The following is a 22924-nucleotide window of genomic DNA, read 5'->3' as shown; positions in this document are numbered from 1 at the left end:
TCTCTGTTATCGGTCGTAGAGATTCATCTCTTACCTCCCTTTTCAGATCGACGATATACTCTTATATTTACCATTTCCTCTACTGATTCTCGTTTCAGTACTGGTTTGGCTTTCTACAAACATGTAGATGAGTGTCCTGGGGTAAGTAAGTCTTATTTTCTGTGACACTCTAAGCTATGGTTGGGCACTTTATTTATAAAGTTCTAAATATATGTATTCAAACATTTATTTGCCTTGACTCAGAATGTTCAACTTTCCTTATTTCCAGACAGTCAGTTTCATATTTGGGATTATGCTTTAATTATCATATTTTTTCTTACCTCAAAAATTTGACTTTTTTCCCTGTGGGCTGTTAGGTTCGCGGGGGCTGAAAATGCTTCATTTTATTGCGTCATTCTTGGCGCGGACTTTTTTGGCGCAAAAATTCTTTTCGTTTCCGGCGTCATACGTGTCGCCGGAAGTTGCGTCATTTTTTGACGTTATTTTGCGCCAAAAATGTCGGCGTTCCGGATGTGGCGTCATTTTTGGCGCCAAAAGCATTTAGGCGCCAAATAATGTGGGCGTCTTATTTGGCGCCAAAAATATGGGCGTCGCTTTTGTCTCCACATTATTTCAGTCTCATTTTTCATTTGCTTCTGGTTGCTAGAAGCTTGATGTTTGGCATTTTTTTCCCATTCCTGAAACTGTCTTATAAGGAATTTGATCTATTTTGCTTTATATGTTGTTTTTTCTCTTACATATTGCAAGATGTCTCACGTTGCATCTGAGCCAGAAGATACTACAGGAAAACCTCTGCCTGCTGGATCTACCAAAGCTAAGTGTATCTGCTGTAAACTTTTGGTAGCTATTCCTCCAGCTGTTGTTTGTATTAAATGTCATGACAAACTTGTTAATGCAGATAATATTTCCTTTAGTGATGTACCATTGCCTGTTGCAGTTCCCTCAACATCTAAGGTGCAGAATGTTCCTGATAACATAAGAGATTTTGTTTCTGAATCCATAAAGAAGGCTTTGTCTGTTATTTCTCCTTCTAGTAAACGTAAAAAGTCTTTTAAATCTTCTCTCTCTACAGATGAATTTTTAAATGAACACCATCATTCTGATTCTTTGGACTCTTCTGGTTCAGAGGATTCTGTCTCAGAGATTGATGCTGATAAATCTTCATATTTATTTAAGATGGAATTTATTCGCTCTTTACTTAAAGAAGTACTAATTGCTTTAGAAATAGAGGATTCTAGTCCTCTTGATACTAATTCTATACGTTTGGATAAGGTTTTTAAAGCTCCTGCGGTTATTCCAGAAGTCTTTCCTGTTCCTAATGCTATTTCTGCAGTAATTGCTAAGGAATGGGATAAATTGGGTAATTCATTTACTCCTTCTAAACGTTTTAAGCAATTATATCCTGTTCCGCCTGACAGGTTAGAATTTTGGGACAAAATCCCTAAAGTTGATGGGGCTATTTCTACCCTTGCTAAACGTACTACCATTCCTACATCAGATGGTACCTCGTTTAAGGATCCTTTAGATAGAAAAATTGAATCTTTTCTAAGAAAAGCTTATCTATGTTCAGGTAATCTTCTTAGACCTGCTATATCATTGGCTGATGTTGCTGCAGCTTCAACTTTTTGGTTGGAAACTCTAGCGCAACAAGTAACAAATCGTGATTCTCATGATATTATTATTCTTCTCCAGCATGCTAATAATTTCATCTGTGATGCCATTTTTGATATTATTAGAGTTGATGTTAGATTTATGTCTCTGGCTATCTTAGCCAGAAGAGCTTTATGGCTTAAGACTTGGAATGCTGATATGGCTTCTAAATCAACTCTACTTTCCATTTCTTTCCAGGGAAACAAATTATTTGGTTCTCAGTTGGATTCTATTATTTCAACTGTTACTGGTGGGAAAGGAACTTTTTTACCACAGGATAAAAAGTCTAAAGGTAAAAACAGGGCTAACAATCGTTTTCGTTCCTTTCGTTTCAACAAAGAACAAAAGCCTGATCCTTCGTCCTCAGGAGCAGTTTCAGTTTGGAAACCATCTCCAGTCTGGAATAAATCCAAGCCTGCTAGAAAGGCAAAGCCTGCTTCTATGTTCACATGAAGGTACGGCCCTCATTCCAGTTCAGCTGGTAGGGGGCAGGTTACGTTTTTTCAAAGAAATTTGGATCAATTCTGTTCACAATCTTTGGATTCAGAACATTGTTTCAGAAGGGTACAGAATTGGTTTCAAGATGAGACCTCCTGCAAAGAGATTTTTTCTTTCCCATGTCCCAGTAAATCCAGTGAAAGCTCAAGCATTTCTGAATTGTGTTTCAGATCTAGAGTTGGCTGGAGTAATTATGCCAGTTCCAGTTCCGGAACAGGGGATGGGGTTTTATTCAAATCTCTTCATTGTACCAAAGAAGGAGAATTCCTTCAGACCAGTTCTGGATCTAAAATTATTGAATCGTTATGTAAGGATACCAACGTTCAAGATGGTAACTGTAAGGACTATATTGCCTTTTGTTCAGCAAGGGAATTATATGTCCACAATAGATTTACAGGATGCATATCTGCATATTCCGATTCATCCAGATCATTATCAGTTCCTGAGATTCTCTTTTCTAGACAAGCATTACCAATTTGTGGCTCTACCGTTTGGCCTTGCTACAGCTCCAAGAATTTTCACAAAGATTCTCGGTGCCCTTCTGTCTGTAATCAGAGAACAGGGTATTGTGGTATTTCCTTATTTGGACGATATCTTGGTACTTGCTCCGTCTTTACATTTAGCAGAGTCTCATACGAATCGACTTGTGTTGTTTCTTCAAGATCATGGTTGGAGGATCAATTTACCAAAAAGTTCTTTGATTCCTCAAACAAGGGTAACCTTTCTGGGTTTCCAGATAGATTCAGTGTCCATGACTTTGTCTTTAACAGACAAGAGACGTCTAAAATTGATTACAGCCTGTCGAAACCTTCAGTCTCAATCATTCCCTTCGGTAGCCTTATGCATGGAAATTCTAGGTCTTATGACTGCTGCATCGGACGCGATCCCCTTTGCTCGTTTTCACATGCGACCTCTTCAGCTCTGTATGCTGAACCAATGGTGCAGGGATTACACGAAGATATATCAATTAATATCTTTAAAACCGATTGTTCGACACTCTCTAACGTGGTGGACAGATCACCATCGTTTAATTCAGGGGGCTTCTTTTGTTCTTCCGACCTGGACTGTAATTTCAACAGATGCAAGTCTCACAGGTTGGGGAGCTGTGTGGGGATCTCTGACGGCACAAGGAGTTTGGGAATCTCAGGAGGTGAGATTACCGATCAATATCTTGGAACTCCGTGCAGTTTTCAGAGCTCTTCAGTTTTGGCCTCTTCTGAAGAGAGAATCGTTCATTTGTTTTCAGACAGACAATGTCACAACTGTGGCATACATCAATCATCAAGGAGGGACTCACAGTCCTCTGGCTATGAAAGAAGTATCTCGAATTTTGGTTTGGGCGGAATCCAGCTCCTGTCTAATCTCTGCGGTTCATATCCCAGGTGTAGACAATTGGGAAGCGGATTATCTCAGTCGCCAAACGTTGCATCCGGGCGAATGGTCCCTTCACCCAGAGGTATTTCTTCAGATTGTTCAAATGTGGGGGCTCCCAGAGATAGATCTGATGGCCTCTCATCTAAACAAGAAACTTCCCAGGTATCTGTCCAGATCCCGGGATCCTCAGGCGGAGGCAGTGGATGCATTATCACTTCCTTGGAAGTATCATCCTGCCTATATCTTTCCGCCTCTAGTTCTTCTTCCAAGAGTAATCTCCAAGATTCTGAGGGAATGCTCGTTTGTTCTGCTAATAGCTCCGGCATGGCCTCACAGGTTTTGGTATGCGGATCTTGTCCGGATGGCATCTTGCCAACCATGGACTCTTCCGTTAAGACCAGACCTTCTGTCTCAAGGTCCTTTTTTCCATCCGGATCTGAAATCCTTAAATTTAAAGGTATGGAGATTGAACGCTTGATTCTTGGTCATAGAGGTTTCTCTGACTCCGTGATTAATACTATGTTACAGGCTCGTAAATCTGTATCTCGAGAGATATATTATAGAGTCTGGAAGACTTATATTTCTTGGTGTCTTTCTCATCATTTTTCTTGGCATTCTTTTAGAATACCGAGAATTTTACAGTTTCTTCAGGATGGTTTAGATAAGGGTTTGTCCACGAGTTCTTTGAAAGGACAAATCTCCGCTCTTTCTGTTCTTTTTCACAGAAAGATTGCTATTCTTCCTGATATTCATTGTTTTGTACAAGCTTTGGTTCGTATAAAACCTGTCATTAAGTCAATTTCTCCTCCATGGAGTTTGAATTTGGTTTTGGGAGCTCTTCAAGCTCCTCCGTTTGAACCTATGCATTCATTGGACATTAAATTACTTTCTTGGAAAGTTTTGTTCCTTTTGGCCATCTCTTCTGCTAGAAGAGTTTCTGAATTATCTGCTCTTTCGTGTGAGTCTTCTTTTCTGATTTTTCATCAGGATAAGGCGGTGTTGCGAACTTCTTTTGAATTTTTACCTAAAGTTGTGAATTCCAACAACATTAGTAGAGAAATTGTGGTTCCTTCATTATGTCCTAATCCTAAGAATTCTAAGGAGAAATCATTGCATTCTTTGGATGTTGTTAGAGCTTTGAAATATTATGTTGAAGCTACGAAATCTTTCCGTAAGACTTCTAGTCTATTTGTTATCTTTTCCGGTTCTAGGAAAGGCCAGAAAGCTTCTGCCATTTCTTTGGCATCTTGGTTGAAATCTTTAATTCATCTTGCCTATGTTGAGTCGGGTAAAATTCCGCCTCAAAGAATTACAGCTCATTCTACTAGGTCAGTTTCTACTTCCTGGGCGTTTAGGAATGAAGCTTCGGTTGACCAGATCTGCAAAGCAGCAACTTGGTCCTCTTTGCATACTTTTACTAAATTCTACCATTTTGATGTATTTTCTTCTTCTGAAGCAGTTTTTGGTAGAAAAGTTCTTCAGGCAGCGGTTTCAGTTTGAATCTTCTGCTTATGTTTTTTGTTAAACTTTATTTTGGGTGTGGATTATTTTCAGCAGGAATTGGCTGTCTTTATTTTATCCCTCCCTCTCTAGTGACTCTTGTGTGGAAAGATCCACATCTTGGGTAGTCATTATCCCATACGTCACTAGCTCATGGACTCTTGTTAATTACATGAAAGAAAACATAATTTATGTAAGAACTTACCTGATAAATTCATTTCTTTCATATTAACAAGAGTCCATGAGGCCCACCCTTTTTTGTGGTGGTTATGATTTTTTTGTATAAAGCACAATTATTCCAATTCCTTATTTTATATGCTTCGCACTTTTTTTCTTATCACCCCACTTCTTGGCTATTCGTTAAACTGATTTGTGGGTGTGGTGAGGGGTGTATTTATAGGCATTTTAAGGTTTGGGAAACTTTGCCCCTCCTGGTAGGAATGTATATCCCATACGTCACTAGCTCATGGACTCTTGTTAATATGAAAGAAATGAATTTATCAGGTAAGTTCTTACATAAATTATGTTATACAGTAGCCCGAAAATCTTTAAACTTGACAATCGCTTTAAGTTCTTTCTCAAAAGCAAAAAAGCAATGATATTCCTGAATGGAAACTAACTTTGCACTCCCTCCTAAAAATGTTTTAATAGAGAGCTCCTGGGTAATGTGGTGCAGCTATTGTTATAGTTGCGCTTGCATGTAACGTATTGGGAAAAGCAGCGTTTGTTCTGATTTTTCTTTGAGAGGGGCGAGACTGAAATTTCCTCACATTTGAATGAATTTAAAGGCATTTAAAATAACTTAAAAACAGATTTGCTAAGGGAATTCTGGACCAAAAATGTTTCACTGTTGCCAACTTGTTACATGGAATTAAAATTGAACAGGAACATCATGTGAGCTGTAATTATTCTCTGTCTTAAGCTTTTTTGTGCAGATGGAGAATACAATGCTATGGCATCAGCATTTTTTACCACTCCAGAGAGAAGTGTGCGCAGCCTTTTTCATGATCCTCCTGGTAAGTGCTTGTGTAGTTTCTGAGATTATCAACATCATATGTTGCATCATTGAATGAATATTCACATCCTATAACACAATATTTTGTTTATATTAAAATTTCTGTGTATGGTCATTGAATTATTATATTAAAAAAAGTTTTTAAAAGGGACATTAAACACTAAATAGATGCTAGTTAGAATGATACATTCAAAGTAAAGATGTATGTGAATAACATGTAGATGTATTTTTTAATATTTCATTAGTTGTTTAAATAGTGACAAAATAAGTGTAAAGTTTTAGTATCTTTAAAACAACGGGAGCTGCCATGTTCTAATTTAGGTTACTTTATCTGCTGTGGCCAATTAGGGACAGTTATAAATAGGTCACCAGAGTGTGCAGCCAATGACTGTGTGGAATATAACAGTGTTCTGCACTTCCATTTCTAACGGAAACTGAAATGCTCACATTTTCAGAATGGAATTACAGGAAAAGGGGATTAATTAATTAAAGAAAATATATAGCAGAGATGTATATGTATATATATATATATATATATATATATATATATATATATATATATATATATATATAATTTTATATTATAATCTCAAAGTGTTTAATGTCCCTTTAGCATGGGGTTTATTTCCAGTAATACTTTGTATGTTACTGTCTTATATGTAAAGAATATTATCTGTATATAAAAAAATATTTTGGTGTATCTATTTTACATTTAAGACAAGTCTGTTTTGTCATACTGACGTTTTTGTTTATTTATCACGATGGTTGGTTACCATCTTCTTATACACTGTCATGATACAATCATGTGGAGTAGTTGATACCTGGATTGGCTACCCAGCAGAGAGGTGGTATTGTGGTCTCAGCCTGGAAAGGGTTAATGTGAACTGCATGTTCTTTGTTTAACGTGTGTGTGTGTAGGGTTGTAGGAAGTTTCAAGACCCCCTCCTTCCCCGTCCTCTTGGAGACTGATACTGTGAGCCACAGCTCGCTGTGCATTGACTAACTCGTCGTAAATTATGACTAGGGCGGGGACTTTGACAAGACAAAGATAATTTGAGTTTTAAACTTGATGTAACAGAAAGGCTGGGTTAGAATTGCCCTGGGACCCAAGCAACTAACATCATGAACGGCAATTCTCCACATATCTAAAGGAATGTGGTAATAAGTTGGATATTGTGTGTGTATTATTTCTTTCATGTAATTAGCAAGAGTCCATGAGCTAGTGACGTATGGGATATACATTCCTACCAGGAGGGGCAAAGTTTACCAAACCTTAAAATGCCTATAAATACACCCCTCACCACACCCACAATTCAGTTTTACAAACTTTGCCTCCCGTGGAGGTGGTGAAGTAAGTTTGTGCTAGATTCTACGTTGATATGCGCTCCGCAGCAGGTTGGAGCCCGGTTTTCCTCTCAGAGTGCAGTGAATGTCAGAGGGATGTGAAGAGAGTATTGCCTATTTGAATTCAATGGTCTCCTTCTACGGGATCTATTTCATAGGTTCTCTGTTATTTGCCATGATTCAGGATAATCAGTATTCCTTCTTTCAGACTGTCAGTTTCATTATTTGGGAAAATGCATATGAATAAAATATTTTTTCTTACCTTAAAGAAATTTTCTAATTGACTTTTTTCCTTGCGGGCTGTTAGGCTCGCGGGGGCATAAAATGCTTCAATTTATTGCGTCATTCTTGGCGCAAACTTTTTTGGCGCAAAATTTCGTCATTTCCGGCGCCATAGTTGACGCCGGAAGTTTACACGTGGTTGCGTAATTTTTGACGCATGTGTGTTACAGACGTTTTTTTGCGCCAAAAAATGCGGGCGTCATACTTGGCGCCACTTTTTTTCACATTATTTAAGTCTCATTTTTTTTGTTCCTTCTGGTTTCTAGAGGCTTGTTTGTTTTGCATTTTTCCCCATTCCTGAAACTGTCATTTAAGTAATTTGATAATTTTGCTTTATATGTTGTTTTTTTCTATTACATATTGCAAGATTTTCCATAAATTATTCCTGGATCAGAACATACTGAGGGATTCCTGTTGACTAAGAAGTCCTACCAAAGCTAAGAAACTTTATTTTAAATGTTATGAATCTTTATCTTTAGCTATGGTTTGTAATAAGTTATCATGATAAACTTTTACATGCAGAATCCATTAGTATTTATGCTTTATGTATTGCTTTTCTTTTTACATCTTATGTACAAGATATACTTAGAAAATTTATAAGAATATTTTTCTGATTCTAGGTTAAGGCTTTGTCTGACTTTGCGCCTTATATTAAAAATTTTTAGGTCTTTTTCAAACTTCTTTTTGATGAAGTTTCAAATGACCAACAACATACTGAATTATCCTTCTCTGATGATGTTTTTTTCTCTTTCAGAACTTTTCTTCATCAGATATTGACACTAACAAATCTACTTTTTTATTTTTTATTAGAGTACATTTGTTTTTTGTTGAAAAGGTGTTGATTATTTTGGATATTGAGGTAACTAGTTCTTTTTCAAAACTAGCTAACATTTTATTTCTGCTTATTTTATCTTCTGTGTCTTCAGAGGTTTTTTTCCATTCCTTCATACTAGGGAATGGAATAGGCTGACAATTTTCTTCAAAGGTTTTAAATTATATTCTTTGCCGGCAGTTAAATTCAATTTTGAGGGTTCTCCAATTTAATGGGGCTATCTCTACTCCTGCTAAATTATGCTATTGTTTCTATAGCAAAATAGTATTTATTTTCTTTTTAAATGGTTGTATCCTATTTAAGGAAAAATTTTTATTTTCAGGTACTTTTCTTGGACCTGTAATTTATTTGGATGATGTTGCTTTTGCTCCATTTTTTCTGTTTACTTTAAAGATCAAGTATCAGATTATGTATTATTTAGCATTGTTAAGGGACAAAGTCTACTGCTCATTTGAGGTTCAGACTGGGTGCTGTTGCATTTGTCTTGTTGTCTTGCATTTTTGTTTATGCAAGTCCGGTGTGTTCTGGTCCCTTAACTGGATTAACATGCTAATAATTTTATTTGTTTCTTCATTTTTATTGAATATTTTCACAAATGAGGTTTAATCTATGTCTTTAGCTGTTTTTAGCTAGAAGAAATTTTGTGATTTCTAAAAAATCTTTATTTTTTTCCAAGATAATCAATTATTTGATTCATATTGGATTAAATTCTTAACTGTTACTCTGGGCTTCAAGATTTAGTTCTTAGACTAAAACTTTAAGCTTATTTTAGTTTGGTTGTTCTTACTAAAGAACAAAATTCTAAATTCTTACCCAAGTAACATGCTTTTATTTAGAGGTTTTTTTGGTTCTATTCGGTCCAAAATTCTTAGATTTTGGGTACAAAATAAAATTTGAAGTAAAACAGTCTGTGAGAAGTCTTTTTCTCTCTATTATATTCCAGCTATTCCAGTAAGGCTAACACTTTCCTTAATGTGTATCAGTCCCATATATTTTGGGTAATGTTGAAGTGCGGTTGATCACCTGTTGAGGATCAAGCGCTGCTCAGATCTGGAATCTTCTGGGGTATTTATTCCAGTTCCATTTTTAGGATCTGGGTTTTGGGGTTTTATTCACTATTCATTGTTCCAAAGATAGAAAATCTTTTTATTATATAAATGTACCATCTTTTAGATTGGTATTTATATGGTCTATTCTGACTTTTTTTGGTCAGTGATAGCATTATTTGTTTTCATTAGTTACAATAGATGCATATCTTCATTTCTGTTTTCATTCAGATTATTTTTATTTTCTGAGACTACGGAATCTCATATGATTCAATTTTGTTTTTTCAAGACATGGTTAGAGGATCTTTTTATCAAAAGCTCTTGATTCCTCACACAAGGGTGACCTTTTTTAGGTTTCCAGATAGATTGTGTCACTGTCTTTGTCTCTAACAGATAAGTGATTTTTTTCTTATTGGGTTCCGTCTGTCGGTACCTTCAGTCTCTACTATTTCCTTCAGTTGCTATATATGCATGGAAATTTAGGTCTTATGGCTGCAGCATTGGAGTCATTTTCCTTTGCTCATTTTCATAGAAAACCTTTCCAGTTTTTTATGCTGCATAATGGTGCAGGGATTCTAGGATTTCACTTTTTAAATCTTCGAATTCTATGTTTATCTATCTTTGATTCGGTGGTTAAGATCACCATCATTTAGTTCTACAGGTCTCTTTGATTCTTTCAACCTGGACCATGATCTCTATAGATGCGAGTCTTTTAGGTTGGGAGGCTGTCTGAGGTTCTCTGTCAGCACAAGGGGTTTGGAAATCTCAGGAGGCGAGATTACCATTTGATATTTTGGAACTCCGTGCATTCCCAGAGTTCTTCAGTTGGTTTCTTTTGAAGAAGAGACGTTTATTGTTTTTTTCAGACATTATCACATCTGTGGTGTATGTCAATCATCAGGGTGTGACTATTAGTCTTTAGACGGTGACAAAGTATCTCGGATATTTGCTTGGGCTAAATACAGCTCCTATCTAAATTCTGGGGTCCTTTTCCCAGGTATAGACGTTTGGGAAGCGGATTATCTCTGTTAATCAAGCTTTACATCCGGGAGAATGGTCTTTACCCAGATATGTTTTTCAATTTTTCAGATGTGAGGGCTTCCAGAAATAGATCTGTTGGCCTCTCGTCTTAACAAGGAATTTCCCAGGGGCCTATTTCAGGTCCGGGGATCCTCAGGCGGAAGTAGCGTATGCATTGACACTTCCTTGGAATTATCATTCTGTCTATATCTTCCGCCTCTAGTTCTTCAAAAATTCTAATGGAGCGTTCGTTTGTACTGCTGGTGGTTCCAGCATGGCCTCACAGGTTTTGGTATGTGGATCTCATTCGGATGGCCAGTTGCCAACCTTGGACATTTCCGTTAAGACCAGACCTTTTATCTCAAGGCCCATTTTTCCATCAGGATCTCAAATCATTTAATTTGAAGATATGGAGATTGAACGTTTGATTCTTAGTCATAGAGGTTTCTCTGACTCAGTGATTAATACTATGTTACAGGTTTGTAAATCTGTCTCTAGAAAGATTTATTATCGAGTTTGGAAGACTTTCATTTCTTGGTGTTCTTCTCATAAATTCTTTTGGCATTCTTTTAGAATTCCTAGAATTTTACAATTTTTCAGGTTGGTTTTGTCTGCAAATTATTTGAAAGGACAAATTTCTACTCTTTCTGTTCTTTTTCACAGAAAGATTGCTATTCATTCTGATATTTATTGTTTTGTACAGGCTTTGTTTTGTATCAAGCCTGTCATTAAGTCAATATCTCCTCCTTGGAGTATCAATTTGTTACTGAGGTGCTTTACAGGCTCCTCCGTTTGAACCTTTGCGTTCTCTGGACATTAAAATTACTTTCTTGGAAAGTATTGTTCCTTTTGGTTATCTCTTCTGCTAGAAGAGTTTCTGAGTTTTCTGCTCTTTCTTGTGGATCTCCTTTTCTGATTTTTCATCAGGGTAAGGTAGTGTTCCTTCCTGTTATTCATTATTTTGTTCAGGCTTTGGTTCTTATCAAACCTGTCATTAAGCCAATTTCTCCTCCTTGGAGTTTTAATTTGGTTCTAAAGGCTTTACAGGCTCTTCTATTTGAGCATATGTTTTCTCTAGACACTATTTACTTTCATGGAAAGTATTGTTCTTTTTAGACATCTCTTCAGCTAGAACAATTTTTAATTATCTGTTATTTCTTGTGAGTCTCCTTTTTCTGATTTTTTCATCAGGATAAGGTGGTTTTTGCTATCCTCATTTCAATTTTTACCTAAAGTTTTGATTTCTATCAACATTAGGGAGGAATTATTGTCTTTTACTAAGACTTCTTTGGTAAGATTCTTACATTATTTGGATATGGTAAGAGTTTTGAAATCTTATGTTGAAGCTATTCAGATTTCAGATAGTCTTCTAGTCTATTTGTTATCTTTTCTGGTGTTAAGAAGGTCAAAAGGCTTCTGCCATTTATTTGGCATCTTGCTTAAACTTTTGATTCATCATGCTTATTTGGAGTCGGGTGGATTCCCGCCTCGGAGGATTATGGCTCATTCTGCTAGGTAAGTTTCTACTTCCTGGGCTTTTTAAGAATGAAGCTTCTGTTGATCAGATTTGCAAAGCAATGACTTGGTCTTTGCATACTTTTACTATGTTCTACCATTTTGACGTTTTCTCTTCTTTAGAAGCAGTTTTGGTAGAATGGTACTTCAGGCAGCTGTTTCAGTTTGATTCTTCTGCTTATATTTTCAGTTTTTTTCATTATAAAAATTGAAACTTTTTTGATTTGGGTAGTGGATTAATTTTTCAGCGGAATTGGCTGTCTTTATTTTATCCCTCCCTCTCTAGTGACTCTTGCGTGGAAGTTCCACATCTTGGGTATTTATTATCCCATACGTCACTAGCTCATGGACTCTTGCTAATTACATGAAAGAAAACATAATTTATGTAAGAACTTACCTGATAAATTAATTTCTTTCATATTAGCAAGAGTCCATGAGGCCGACCCTTTTTTGTGGTGGTTATGATTTTTTGTATAAAGCACAATTATTCCAATTCCTTATTTTTTTTATGCTTTCGCTCCTTTTTTATCACCCCACTTCTTGGCTATTCGTTAAACTGAATTGTGGGTGTGGTGAGGGGTGTATTTATAGGCATTTTAAGGTTTGGGAAACTTTGCCCCTCCTGGTAGGAATGTATATCCCATACGTCACTAGCTCATGGACTCTTGCTAATATGAAAGAAATGAATTTATCAGGTAAGTTCTTACATAAATTATGTTTTTTATGTCCCAATTATTTTTTTAAAGAATTGTAAATTTTATTGATACTTTTGTTATTAAATACATTGAAATCTCTTTCTGTCTTTGGGCTCTAATATCTGAATTCAGACTCTGTTGAGACAAGGTTAAAGGCACATTACCTAAATAATTGTGTGAGTTATTGGGGTTCCAAAACACCCCATCTTATTTAGAAGTTTTGGTGGTGGCAGAAATTAATTAGAGCGGTGTGGACAGGATTTGGGGGTTAATGTGGTGTCCCTTTTAAGGTCCTTTGGTAGAGTTACAAGGTTAAGGGAACCAGAGCTGCATGATATTAACCCCTTCAGGCCCACACCTCTCTATTGTGACGTTGAAAAGGTTTAATTCGTCACATATATAATTACGTTAAAAAACTTAAATGTGTTTTTAGATTCCAGGCAACTATTTCACATGCACTCTTAACATTGACAGCTAAATGTTACTCATCAAATGAAATGAAAATGTCTATTAAATATTCTTAAATCGAGTCTAGAATTATGTATCTGTATTAATAGATCAGAGCCAGATGGAAATATTTGCCAAATATCCAACTTAACGTATTCAGTTTGGCAAATTCACATAGATAATATTCCTTCAATCACAGGTGGAAACCAAATCTCTTATGATATCAACCCTGTCTCTAGGCTGATTGAAAAAAATATGGCAACATTCTCTTTAGATATTTTAAAGGACCCCTTTTCATTCCAGCTGCATTCTTTTTGATTTCTGTCCTTGATGAACAGATAACTTGATACTTGTAAATTGGAAGCTTAATTTTCTGTTTTGTATGCTAATGATGTTAATCATCTAATCTTGGGTCATCAAGGATTATACCCACACTATCCTTCTTCTTAAGGGGAATGGACAGAAGTTTAGTTTACCCTCTTACTGAACCCTTTCATTCTTTTCTCTTTTTTTTAACTCTTTATTTTCAAACCAACAATGTGTACACAGGCCAAAAGTTAAGCTAGGTTTCATTCAAGAAAATTAATGAAATACAAGGCATAAACAAAATACATTCAATTCAGGAGAAAAGAAAATATATCTCTGCCTTCCTGTATCTACATTGTTGGATTTTTCTGTTACATTTAGGGTTAACACAAAGAAAAGAAAAACATTTAAAAATCATATATAATTTCTCCAACATTGGTGTGTCCGGTCCACGGTGTCATCCATTATTTGTGGGATATTCTCCTCCCCCACAGGGAAAGGCAAGGAGAGCACACAGCAAGAGCTGTCCATATAGTCCCTCCCAGGCTCCGCCCCCCCAGTCATTCTCCTTGCCGCTCTGAACAAGTAGCATCTCCTCGGGGATGGTGAGGAGTTTGTGGTGTTTAGTTGTAGTTTTTTATTCTTCTATCAAGAGTTTGTTATTTTAAAATAGTGCTGGTATGTACTATTTACTCTGAAACAGAAAGAGATGAAGATTTCTGTTTGTGAGAGGATTATGATTTTAGCAGCAGTTACTAAAATCGTTTGCTGTTTCCACATAGGACTGTTGAGATGAGATAACTTCAGTTGGGGGGAACAGTTTGCAGACTTTTCTGCTCAAGGTATGACTAGCCATATTTCTAACAAGACTGTGTAATGCTGGAAGGCTGTCATTTCCCCTCATGGGGATCGGTAAGCCATTTTCTTAGTCTCAAACAGAATAAAGGGCTTATTATGGGCTATAAACTGGTAGACACTTTTAGGGGCTAAATCGATTGCTTTATTTAAGTATTATATGCAGTTTGAAGTTGTATTTCACACTTTTATAACATTGGGGAACGTTTTTAGCACCAGGCACTTGTTAAGACACCTTCCCAGTCAGGAAGGGCCTTTCTCTGTAGTAGGCAGAGCCTCATTTTCGCGCCATTACTGTGCAGTTAATTTTGAGTTCAGTACATGCAGCTGCATGTATGAGGGTCTGGAATCCACTAAAAACGTTCCTAGAAGGCTTCATTTGGTATCATATACCCCCCTGGGATTGGTGAAGTTGCAGCAAAGGCTGTGGCTGGGACTGTAAGGGGGTTAAAATGAAAAACGGCTCCGGTTTCCACATTTTAAGGGTTAACAGCTTGAAAATTGGGGTGCAATACTTTGAATGTATTAAGACACTGTGGTGAAAATTTGGTAAAGATTGGATAATTCCTTCATAGTTTTTCACATATTCAGTAATAAAGTGTGCCCTGTTTAACATTTAAAGAGACAGTAACGGTTTTGTTTTAAAACGGTTTTTGTGCTTTATTAACCAGTTTAAGCCTGTTTAACATGTCTGTACCTTCAGATAGATCATGTTCTGTATGTATGGTAGCCAATGTGGTTCCCCCTTCAAATATAGTGTGATAATTGTGCCATTGCGTCCAAACAAAGTAAGGACAGAACTGTCACAAATTGTAAAGTTGCCCAGGATGATTCCTCAGATGAAGGAAGTAGACATAGTTCTACATCATCTCCTTCTGTGTCTATACCAGTTATGCCCGCGCAGGCGACCCCTAGTACTTCTAGCGCGCCAATGCATGTTACTATGCAGTAATTTACGGCAGTAATGGATAACTCCATAGCTAATATTTTATCCAAAATGCCAGCATTTCAGAGAAAGCACGATTGCTCTGTTTTAAACACTGTAGAGCAGGAGGGCGCTGATGATAATTTTTCTGTCATACCCTCACACCAATCTGAAGTGGCAGTGAGGGAGGGTTTGTCAGATGGGGAAATTTCTGATACAGGAAGAATTTCTCAGCAGGCAGAACCTGATGTTGTGACATTTAAATTTAAATTAGAGCATCTCCGCGCATTACTTAAGGAGGTGCTATCTACTCTGGATGATTGTGACAATCTGGTCAACCCAGAAAAATTGTGCAAGATGGACAGTTCCTTGAGGTCCCGGTGCACCCTGATGCTTTTCCGATACCTAAACGGGTGGCGGACATAGTGAATAAGGAGTGGGAGAAGCCAGGCATACCTTTTGTCCCTCCTCCTATATTTAAGAAATTGTTCCCTATGGTCGACCCCAGGAAGGACACATGGCAAACAGTCCCTAAGGTCGAGGGGGAGTTTTCTACTCTAGCCAAGCGCACGACCATTCCTATTGAGGACAATTGTGCTTTCAAAGATCCTATGGATAAAAAATTGGAGGGTTTGCTTAAAAAGATTTTTGTACAGCAAGGTTACCTCCTTCAACCTATTTCGTGCATTATTCCTGTCACTACAGAGGCGTGGTTCTGGTTCGAGGAACTGGAAAAGTCGCTCAGTAGGGAGACTCCGTATGAGGAAGTCATGGACAGAATTTACGCACTTAAATTAGCTAATTCCTTTATTTTAGACGCCGCTTTGCAGTTAGCAAGGTTAGCGGCAAAAAATTCAGGGTTTACAATTGTGGCGCGCAGAGCGCTCTGGCTAAAGTCTTGGTCGGCGGATGTATCTTCCAAGACAAAATTGCTTAATACCCCTTTCAAAGGTAAGACCCCTTTTGGGCCAGAATTGAAAGAGATTATTTCAGTCATCACTGGGGGAAAGGGCCATGCCCTCCCACAAGATAAACCTTTCAAGGCTAAGAATAAGTCCAATTCTCGTTCCTTTCGCAATTTCAGGAATGGACCGGCTTCCAACTCGGCAGCCTCTAGACAAGAGGGTAACGCTTCCCAGACTAAACCAGCTTGGAAATCAATGCAAGGCTGGAACAAGGGTAAACTGGCCAAGAAACCTGCTGCTGCTACCAAGACAGCATGAAGAGGTAGCCCCCGATCCAGAACCGGATCTAGTAGGGGGCAGAATCTCTCTCTTTGCTCAGGCTTGGGCAAGAGATGTTCAGGATCCCTGGGCACTAGAAATAGTCTCTCAGGGTTATCTTCTAGAATTCAAGGAACTACCCCCAAGGGGAAGGTTCCACATGTCTCACTTATCTTCAAACCAAGTAAAGAGACAGGCATTCTTACATTGTGTAGAAGACCTGTTAAAGATGGGAGTGATACTCCCAGTTCCAACTGTGGAACAAGGTCAGGGGTTTTAATCAAATCTGTTTGTAGTTCCCAAAAAAAGAGGGAACTTTCAGACCAATTCTGGATTTAAAAATTCTAAACAAATTTCTCAGAGTGCCATCGTTCAAAATGGAAACTATTCGAACGATTTTACCTACAATCCAGGAGGGTCAATTTATGACTACCGTGGATCTAAAGGATGCGTATCTGCATATTCCTATCCACAAAGATCATCATCAGTTCCTAAGGTTCGCCTTTCTGGACAAACATTACCTATTGTGGCTCTCCCATTCGGACTAGCCACTGCTCCAAGGATTTTCACAAAGGTGCTCGGGTCCCTTCTAGCGGTTCTAAGACCCAGAGACATTGCAGTGGCACCTTACTTGGACGACATCCTAATTCAAGTGTCGTCTCTTTCAAAGACAAAGGCTCACACAGACATTGTTCTAGCCTTTCTCAGATCTCACAGGTGGTAGGTGAACATAGAAAAAAGTTCCCCGTCTCCGTCAACAAGAGTCCCTTTCTTGGGAACAATAATAGATTCTTTAGAAATGAAGATTTTCCTGACAGATGTCAGAGAGTCAAAGCTTCTAAACGCTTGTCAAGTTCTTCACTCTGTTCTACGGCCTTCCATAGCTCAGTGCATAGAAGTAGTAGGGTTGATGGTTGCAGCAATGGACATAGTTCCTTTTGCGCGAATTCATCTAAGACCATTACAACTGTGCATGCTCAAACAGTGGAATGGGGACTATACAGACTTGTCTCCAGTGATTCAAGTAGATCAGAAGACCAGAGACTCACTCCGTTGGTGGCTGACTCAGGATCACCTGTCCCAGGGAATGAGCTTCCTCAGACCAGAGTGGGTCATTGTCACGACCGACGCCAGTCTATTAGGCTGGGGCGCGGTCTGGGATTCCCTGAAAGCTCAGGGTCTATGGTCTCGGGAAGAGTCTCTTCTCCCGATAAACATCCTGGAACTGAGAGCGATATTCAATGCTCTCCGGGCTTGGACTCAACTAGCAAAGGCCAGATTCATAAGATTCCAATCAGACAACATGACGACTGTTGCTTACTTCAACCATCAGGGGGGAACAAGGAGTTCCCTGGCGATGAGAGAGGTGACCAAGATCATCAAATAGGCGGAGGATCACTCCTACCACCTGTCTGCGATCCACATCCCAGGAGTGGAAAACTGGGAGGCGGATTATCTGAGTCGTCAGACCTTTCATCCGGGGGAGTGGGAACTCCACCCGGAGGTGTTTGCCCAGTTGACCCAATTATGGGGCATTCCAGACATGGATCTGATGGCGTCTCATCAGAACTTCAAGGTTCCTTGCTACGGGTCCAGATCCAGGGATCCCAAGGCGACTCTAGTGGATGCATTAGTGGCGCCTTGGACTTTCAACCTAGCTTATGCGTTTCCACCGTTCCTTCTCATTCCCAGGCTGGTAGCCAGGATCAAACAGGAGAAGGCCTCTGTGATTTTGATAGCTCCTGCGTGGCCACGCAGGACTTGGTATGCAGACCTGGTGAATATGTCATCGGCTCCACCATGGAAGCTACCTTTGAGACAGGATCTTCTAGTACAAGGTCCATTCGAACATCCAAATCTAGTTTCTCTCCAGCTGACTGCTTGGAAATTGAACGCTTGATTTTGTCTAAGCGTGGGTTTTCGGATTCTGTGATAGATACTCTGGTACAAGCCAGAAAACCTGTGACTAGAAAGATTGCCATAAAATATGGAAAAGATATATCTGTTGGTGTGAATCCAAGGGATTCTCATGGAGTAAGATTAAAATTCCTAGGATCCTTTCCTTTCTCCAAGAAGGTTTGGATAAGGGATTATCAGCGAGTTCTCTAAAAGGACAGATTTCTGCTTTATCTGTCTTGTTACACAAACGACTGGCAGCTGTGCCAGATGTTCAAGCTTTTGTTCAGGCTTTGGTCAGGATCAAGCCTGTTTACAGACCCTTGACTCCTCCCTGGAGTCTAAATTTGGTTCTTTCAGTTCTTCAAGGGGTTCCGTTTGAACCCTTACATTCCATAGATATCAAGTTGTTATCTTGGAAAGTTCTGTTTTTGGTTGCTATTCTTCTGCTAGAAGAGTTTCTGAATTATCTGCTCTGCAGTGTAATCCGCCCTATCTGGTGTTCTATTCAGATAAGGTTGTTTTGCGTACTAAACCTGGTTTCCTTCCAAAGGTTGTTTCCAACAAGAATATTAACCAGGAAATAGTTGTGCCTTCTTTGTGTCCGAATCCAGTTTCAAAGAAGGAACGCTTGTTACACAATTTAGATGTAGTCCGTGCTTTAAAGTTCTATTTAGAAGCAACAAAGGATTTCAGACAAACGTCTTCTCTGTTTGTAGTTTATTCTGGCAAGAGGAGAGGTCAAAAAAGCTACTGCTACCTCTCTTTCCTTTTGGCTGAAAAGCATCATACGATTGGCTTACGAGACTGCCGGACGGCAGCCTCCTGAACGAATCACAGCTCACTCTACTAGGGCTGTGGCTTCCACATGGGCCTTCAAGAACGAGGCTTCTGTTGATCAGATATGTAAGGCAGCGACCTGGTCTTCTCTGCACACTTTGTCCAAATTCTACAAATTTGATACTTTTGCTTCTTCGGAGGCTATTTTTGGGAGAAAGGTTTTGCAAGCCGTGGTGCCTTCTGTTTAGGTAACCTGATTTGCTCCCTCCCTTCATCCGTGTCCTAAAGCTTTGGTATTGGTTCCCACAAATAATGGATGACACCGTGGACCGGACACACCAATGTTGGAGAAAACAGAATTTATGCTTACCTGATAAATTACTTTCTCCAACGGTGTGTCCGGTCCACGGCCCGCCCTGGTTTTTTAATCAGGTTTGAAGAATTTCTTTCTCTATACACTACAGTCACCACGGCACACTATAGTTTCTCCTTTTTTTCTCCTAACCGTCGGTCGAATGACTGGGGGGGCGGAGCCTGGGAGGGACTATATGGACAGCTCTTGCTGTGTGCTCTCCTTGCCTTTCCCTGTGGGGGAGGAGAATATCCCACAAATAATGGATGACACCGTGGACCGGACACACCGTTGGAGAAAGTAATTTATCAGGTAAGCATAAATTCTGTTTTTTTCAATGCAATGATAACTTCTAGCAGGGTATGATACTGTTCCTATAGCTCCTAACACATGTTTATCCATTATTCAAACCCAGTATTAGCTTTTTATAACAAAAGTTAACTTATGCAAAAATACATAACAAGGTTGGTTTCTAACATCATTCATTTATTGTGAATACCACTGTCCAAAAATGTTTAATGGTCATTAGAAATGGTCACGTTTCTTAGGTGGTTCCCTTTCTCTAGTCCCATATTTACGTCTTTAATCATATAGGTCCTACCTACCTCTTAAAAAGTATAGCATCCATAATCTTTATGGATGCATACAAAACAACGGAAAAAAAAGGGAAAGAAAAGCAACAAATAGATATGCATTTATGTTTGTTTACCTCTCCTCCTTATATGTACCTCCTTTATTTTACTGTTCTGTCTGTAATATTGGGAGAACTCCGGTTTGAACCCAAAGGCGAAATGTGTTCAGTTTTCTGAGTGGTGCTATTAATTGTAGCTGTAACTCTGTTGGATATGTCTTTATCGGTCCTGACGATTTACTTAGATAACGATTTAAGTATTTTATCTATGTTATGAGATGTTGTTCCATAATTATTAGATCTCTAATTTCCTTTAAGAATCTGGGAAAAGGGGGGGCCTGTTTTGTTTTCAAGTTTGCTAAAATAAGATTTCTTCCTAAGAGTATTACTGTATTTATTAATTTATCATTTCTATGTCTTTCTGTTGCACATAGAAAGAAAATAGTTTACATTTCGATACAGAAATCCCTATCTAGGGCCCTATTTAGCCAAAAATTTATTTTATACCAATATTACAGTGTATTAGGTCGGCCAGTGCATTGTTGCATCTAGTACATTGTGATGTATTATTTACTGGCCATTTACCTATTTGTTCTGGTGTTATGTATAACCTGTTTATTATCTTATGTTGTGATTCTCTCCAGGCCACTCTAAAAGTAGATCTATTAGCTCATTTGAAACTTTTCTTGATCTCATCCATAGTTATGGCAGGGAAGTCCTTTATCCATTTTGTATATAACCTATTTAGCTGTATTTTATCTGCATTATTAATCAGAGTATTATAAAAGGATATAGAATACATCCCCTGATTATAAAGATTAACTGCAGTGTCTAGGTTCCAATTTGAATCAGTATTCTTAGCAATTTAATGGAAAAAATGCCTTAGTTGTAGGTAGGCAAAGAGAAGCTATGCTTATGCAAGTCAAATTCTCGTTTAATTGTTTCAAATGTTTTCATATAATCTATACCTTCTTCCTTAACCTGGATTAAATTCCAAATACCGTTATCCCTCCATTCTTCAAATACTAATGAGGTATTGCCAGAGGGAAATTCTGGATTACCTTTTATTGGTAAGAATTTAGATAATCTATGATTAATTCCAATCTCTCGCATATATTTCTGCAATACCAATATTGGGCCTTTAAAGATGTGCATTTTTAGTAGATAATCTGGAATTTTGGTATTGGTACAGTGGATAATAGCTTTTAATGAGTATGGTGCCACAATGTTAGATTCAAGTTTTATATTGGTCACATATTCTTTTTCAGTGATCTAATCCAAAGCCACTTTCACTAAGGCCGATAAATTGTAAAATTTTAAATTTGATAGAGCCAGGCCTCCGGCAGATTTGTGAAGACTTAACTTTGTAGCAGTGATCAGAATTTTTTTTTGTTGCCATATAAACATAGCTGTCACTTGGTTAAACTTTAGAATGTCTTTAGTATAAATAATAAATGGCAGGTGTTGTAGAAGGTATAATAATTGGGGGAAGAGAATAGTTTTATCAATGCTGTTCTAGCCGATAGAGAGATTGGTAGTTTTGACCATCTTTTAAGATCCTCATCTAACTTAGCAAGCAAGGGAGAGAAGTTTAAATTGTACCATCTAGATGGATCTCTACATATTTTGATGCTAAGGTAATTGATTCTGTCTACAATTTTGAAAGGGCACTTATAATCCTTTAACCTCGGTAGTTTAATCTATAGCATCTCTGATTTGTCTGGGTTGATTTTATAGCCCGAGCATGATCCGAATAAATCCGCAAGCTCTAAAAATGGCTTAACAAAGGATTATGTGTTACTTAAGAACAATAGGTCATCTGCAAAGAGTGTCAGTACAGCTTTATATTGACCGACAGTGATGCCTGCCATCTCCTGACGTAGAAGGATTGCAAAAGGTTCTAATGATAAGTTGAACAACAGAGGAGATAGCAGGCATCCCTGTCCTGTCCCTCTTTCTAGCGTCAAATTTTCAGTAAGACATTTGTTTATTTTCAAATTGGAGACAGGTTTCTGATAAAACAATTATATTAAATTCAGGAAGTTGCCCTGGTACCCGAATCGTTCTAATGCCATAGAGAGATGATCCCAGCTAATTAGATTGAATGCCTTCTCAGCATCAACCGATAATATTGCTAAATCGGGTCTACTTGATCTCCTATTCTCACTCCCTTTATTCCAATAGTATTCCATTGTAGTAAGTACTCTACATGGTAGATATTACTCTAATTATCTTAGTGATATTTCTACCCTTCATAAACCCAACCTGATCTTCATGGATTAAAGAACCAAGATGCTTTTTAAGTCTATCTGCGAGTATAGACATGAACATTTTATAATCGTTGTTAAGAAGTGAAATAGGTCTAAAAGATGTTATACTTTCAGGGTCTTTGTTTTTTTTTAAGGATTAACGTGATTGTAGAAGCAGTGAAATACTTTGAGTTCATTTTATTTTCGATATAATATTGATTAAAGAGGTTAACTAGGGCGGGCGCTATCTCATCCTTTAGGCACTTGTATAATTCAGCCGGTATTAAATCGGGTCCTGCTGTTACAAGGTCCATTTTTTCATCAAAATCTAGATTCTCTGAGGCTGACTGCGTGGAGATTGAACACTTAGTCTTAGCAAAGAGAGGTTTCTCTGAGAGTTTCATTGATACTCTTATTCATGCTCGTAAACCAGTTACTCGGCGTATCTACAACAAAGGGTGGAGGACCTACTTATTCTGGTGTGAAGAG

General features: G+C 38.1%; 1 protein-coding gene across 1 annotated transcript in view; it reads left to right on the top strand.

The window, feature by feature from the left end:
- Positions 1-22924, top strand: part of CLCN7 (chloride voltage-gated channel 7) — a 373281-nt gene that overhangs the window by 221179 nt on the left and 129178 nt on the right. The window contains exon 16 of the mRNA XM_053694644.1: positions 5945-6038. Within this exon, the coding sequence (XP_053550619.1) occupies positions 5945-6038 (94 nt within the window). The remainder of the gene's footprint in view (positions 1-5944; positions 6039-22924) is intronic.

The sequence above is a fragment of the Bombina bombina genome, chromosome 11 (assembly GCF_027579735.1).
Source record: "Bombina bombina isolate aBomBom1 chromosome 11, aBomBom1.pri, whole genome shotgun sequence".
Classification (NCBI taxonomy): Eukaryota; Metazoa; Chordata; class Amphibia; order Anura; family Bombinatoridae; genus Bombina; species Bombina bombina.
This window is presented reverse-complemented; position numbering and strand designations above follow the sequence as displayed.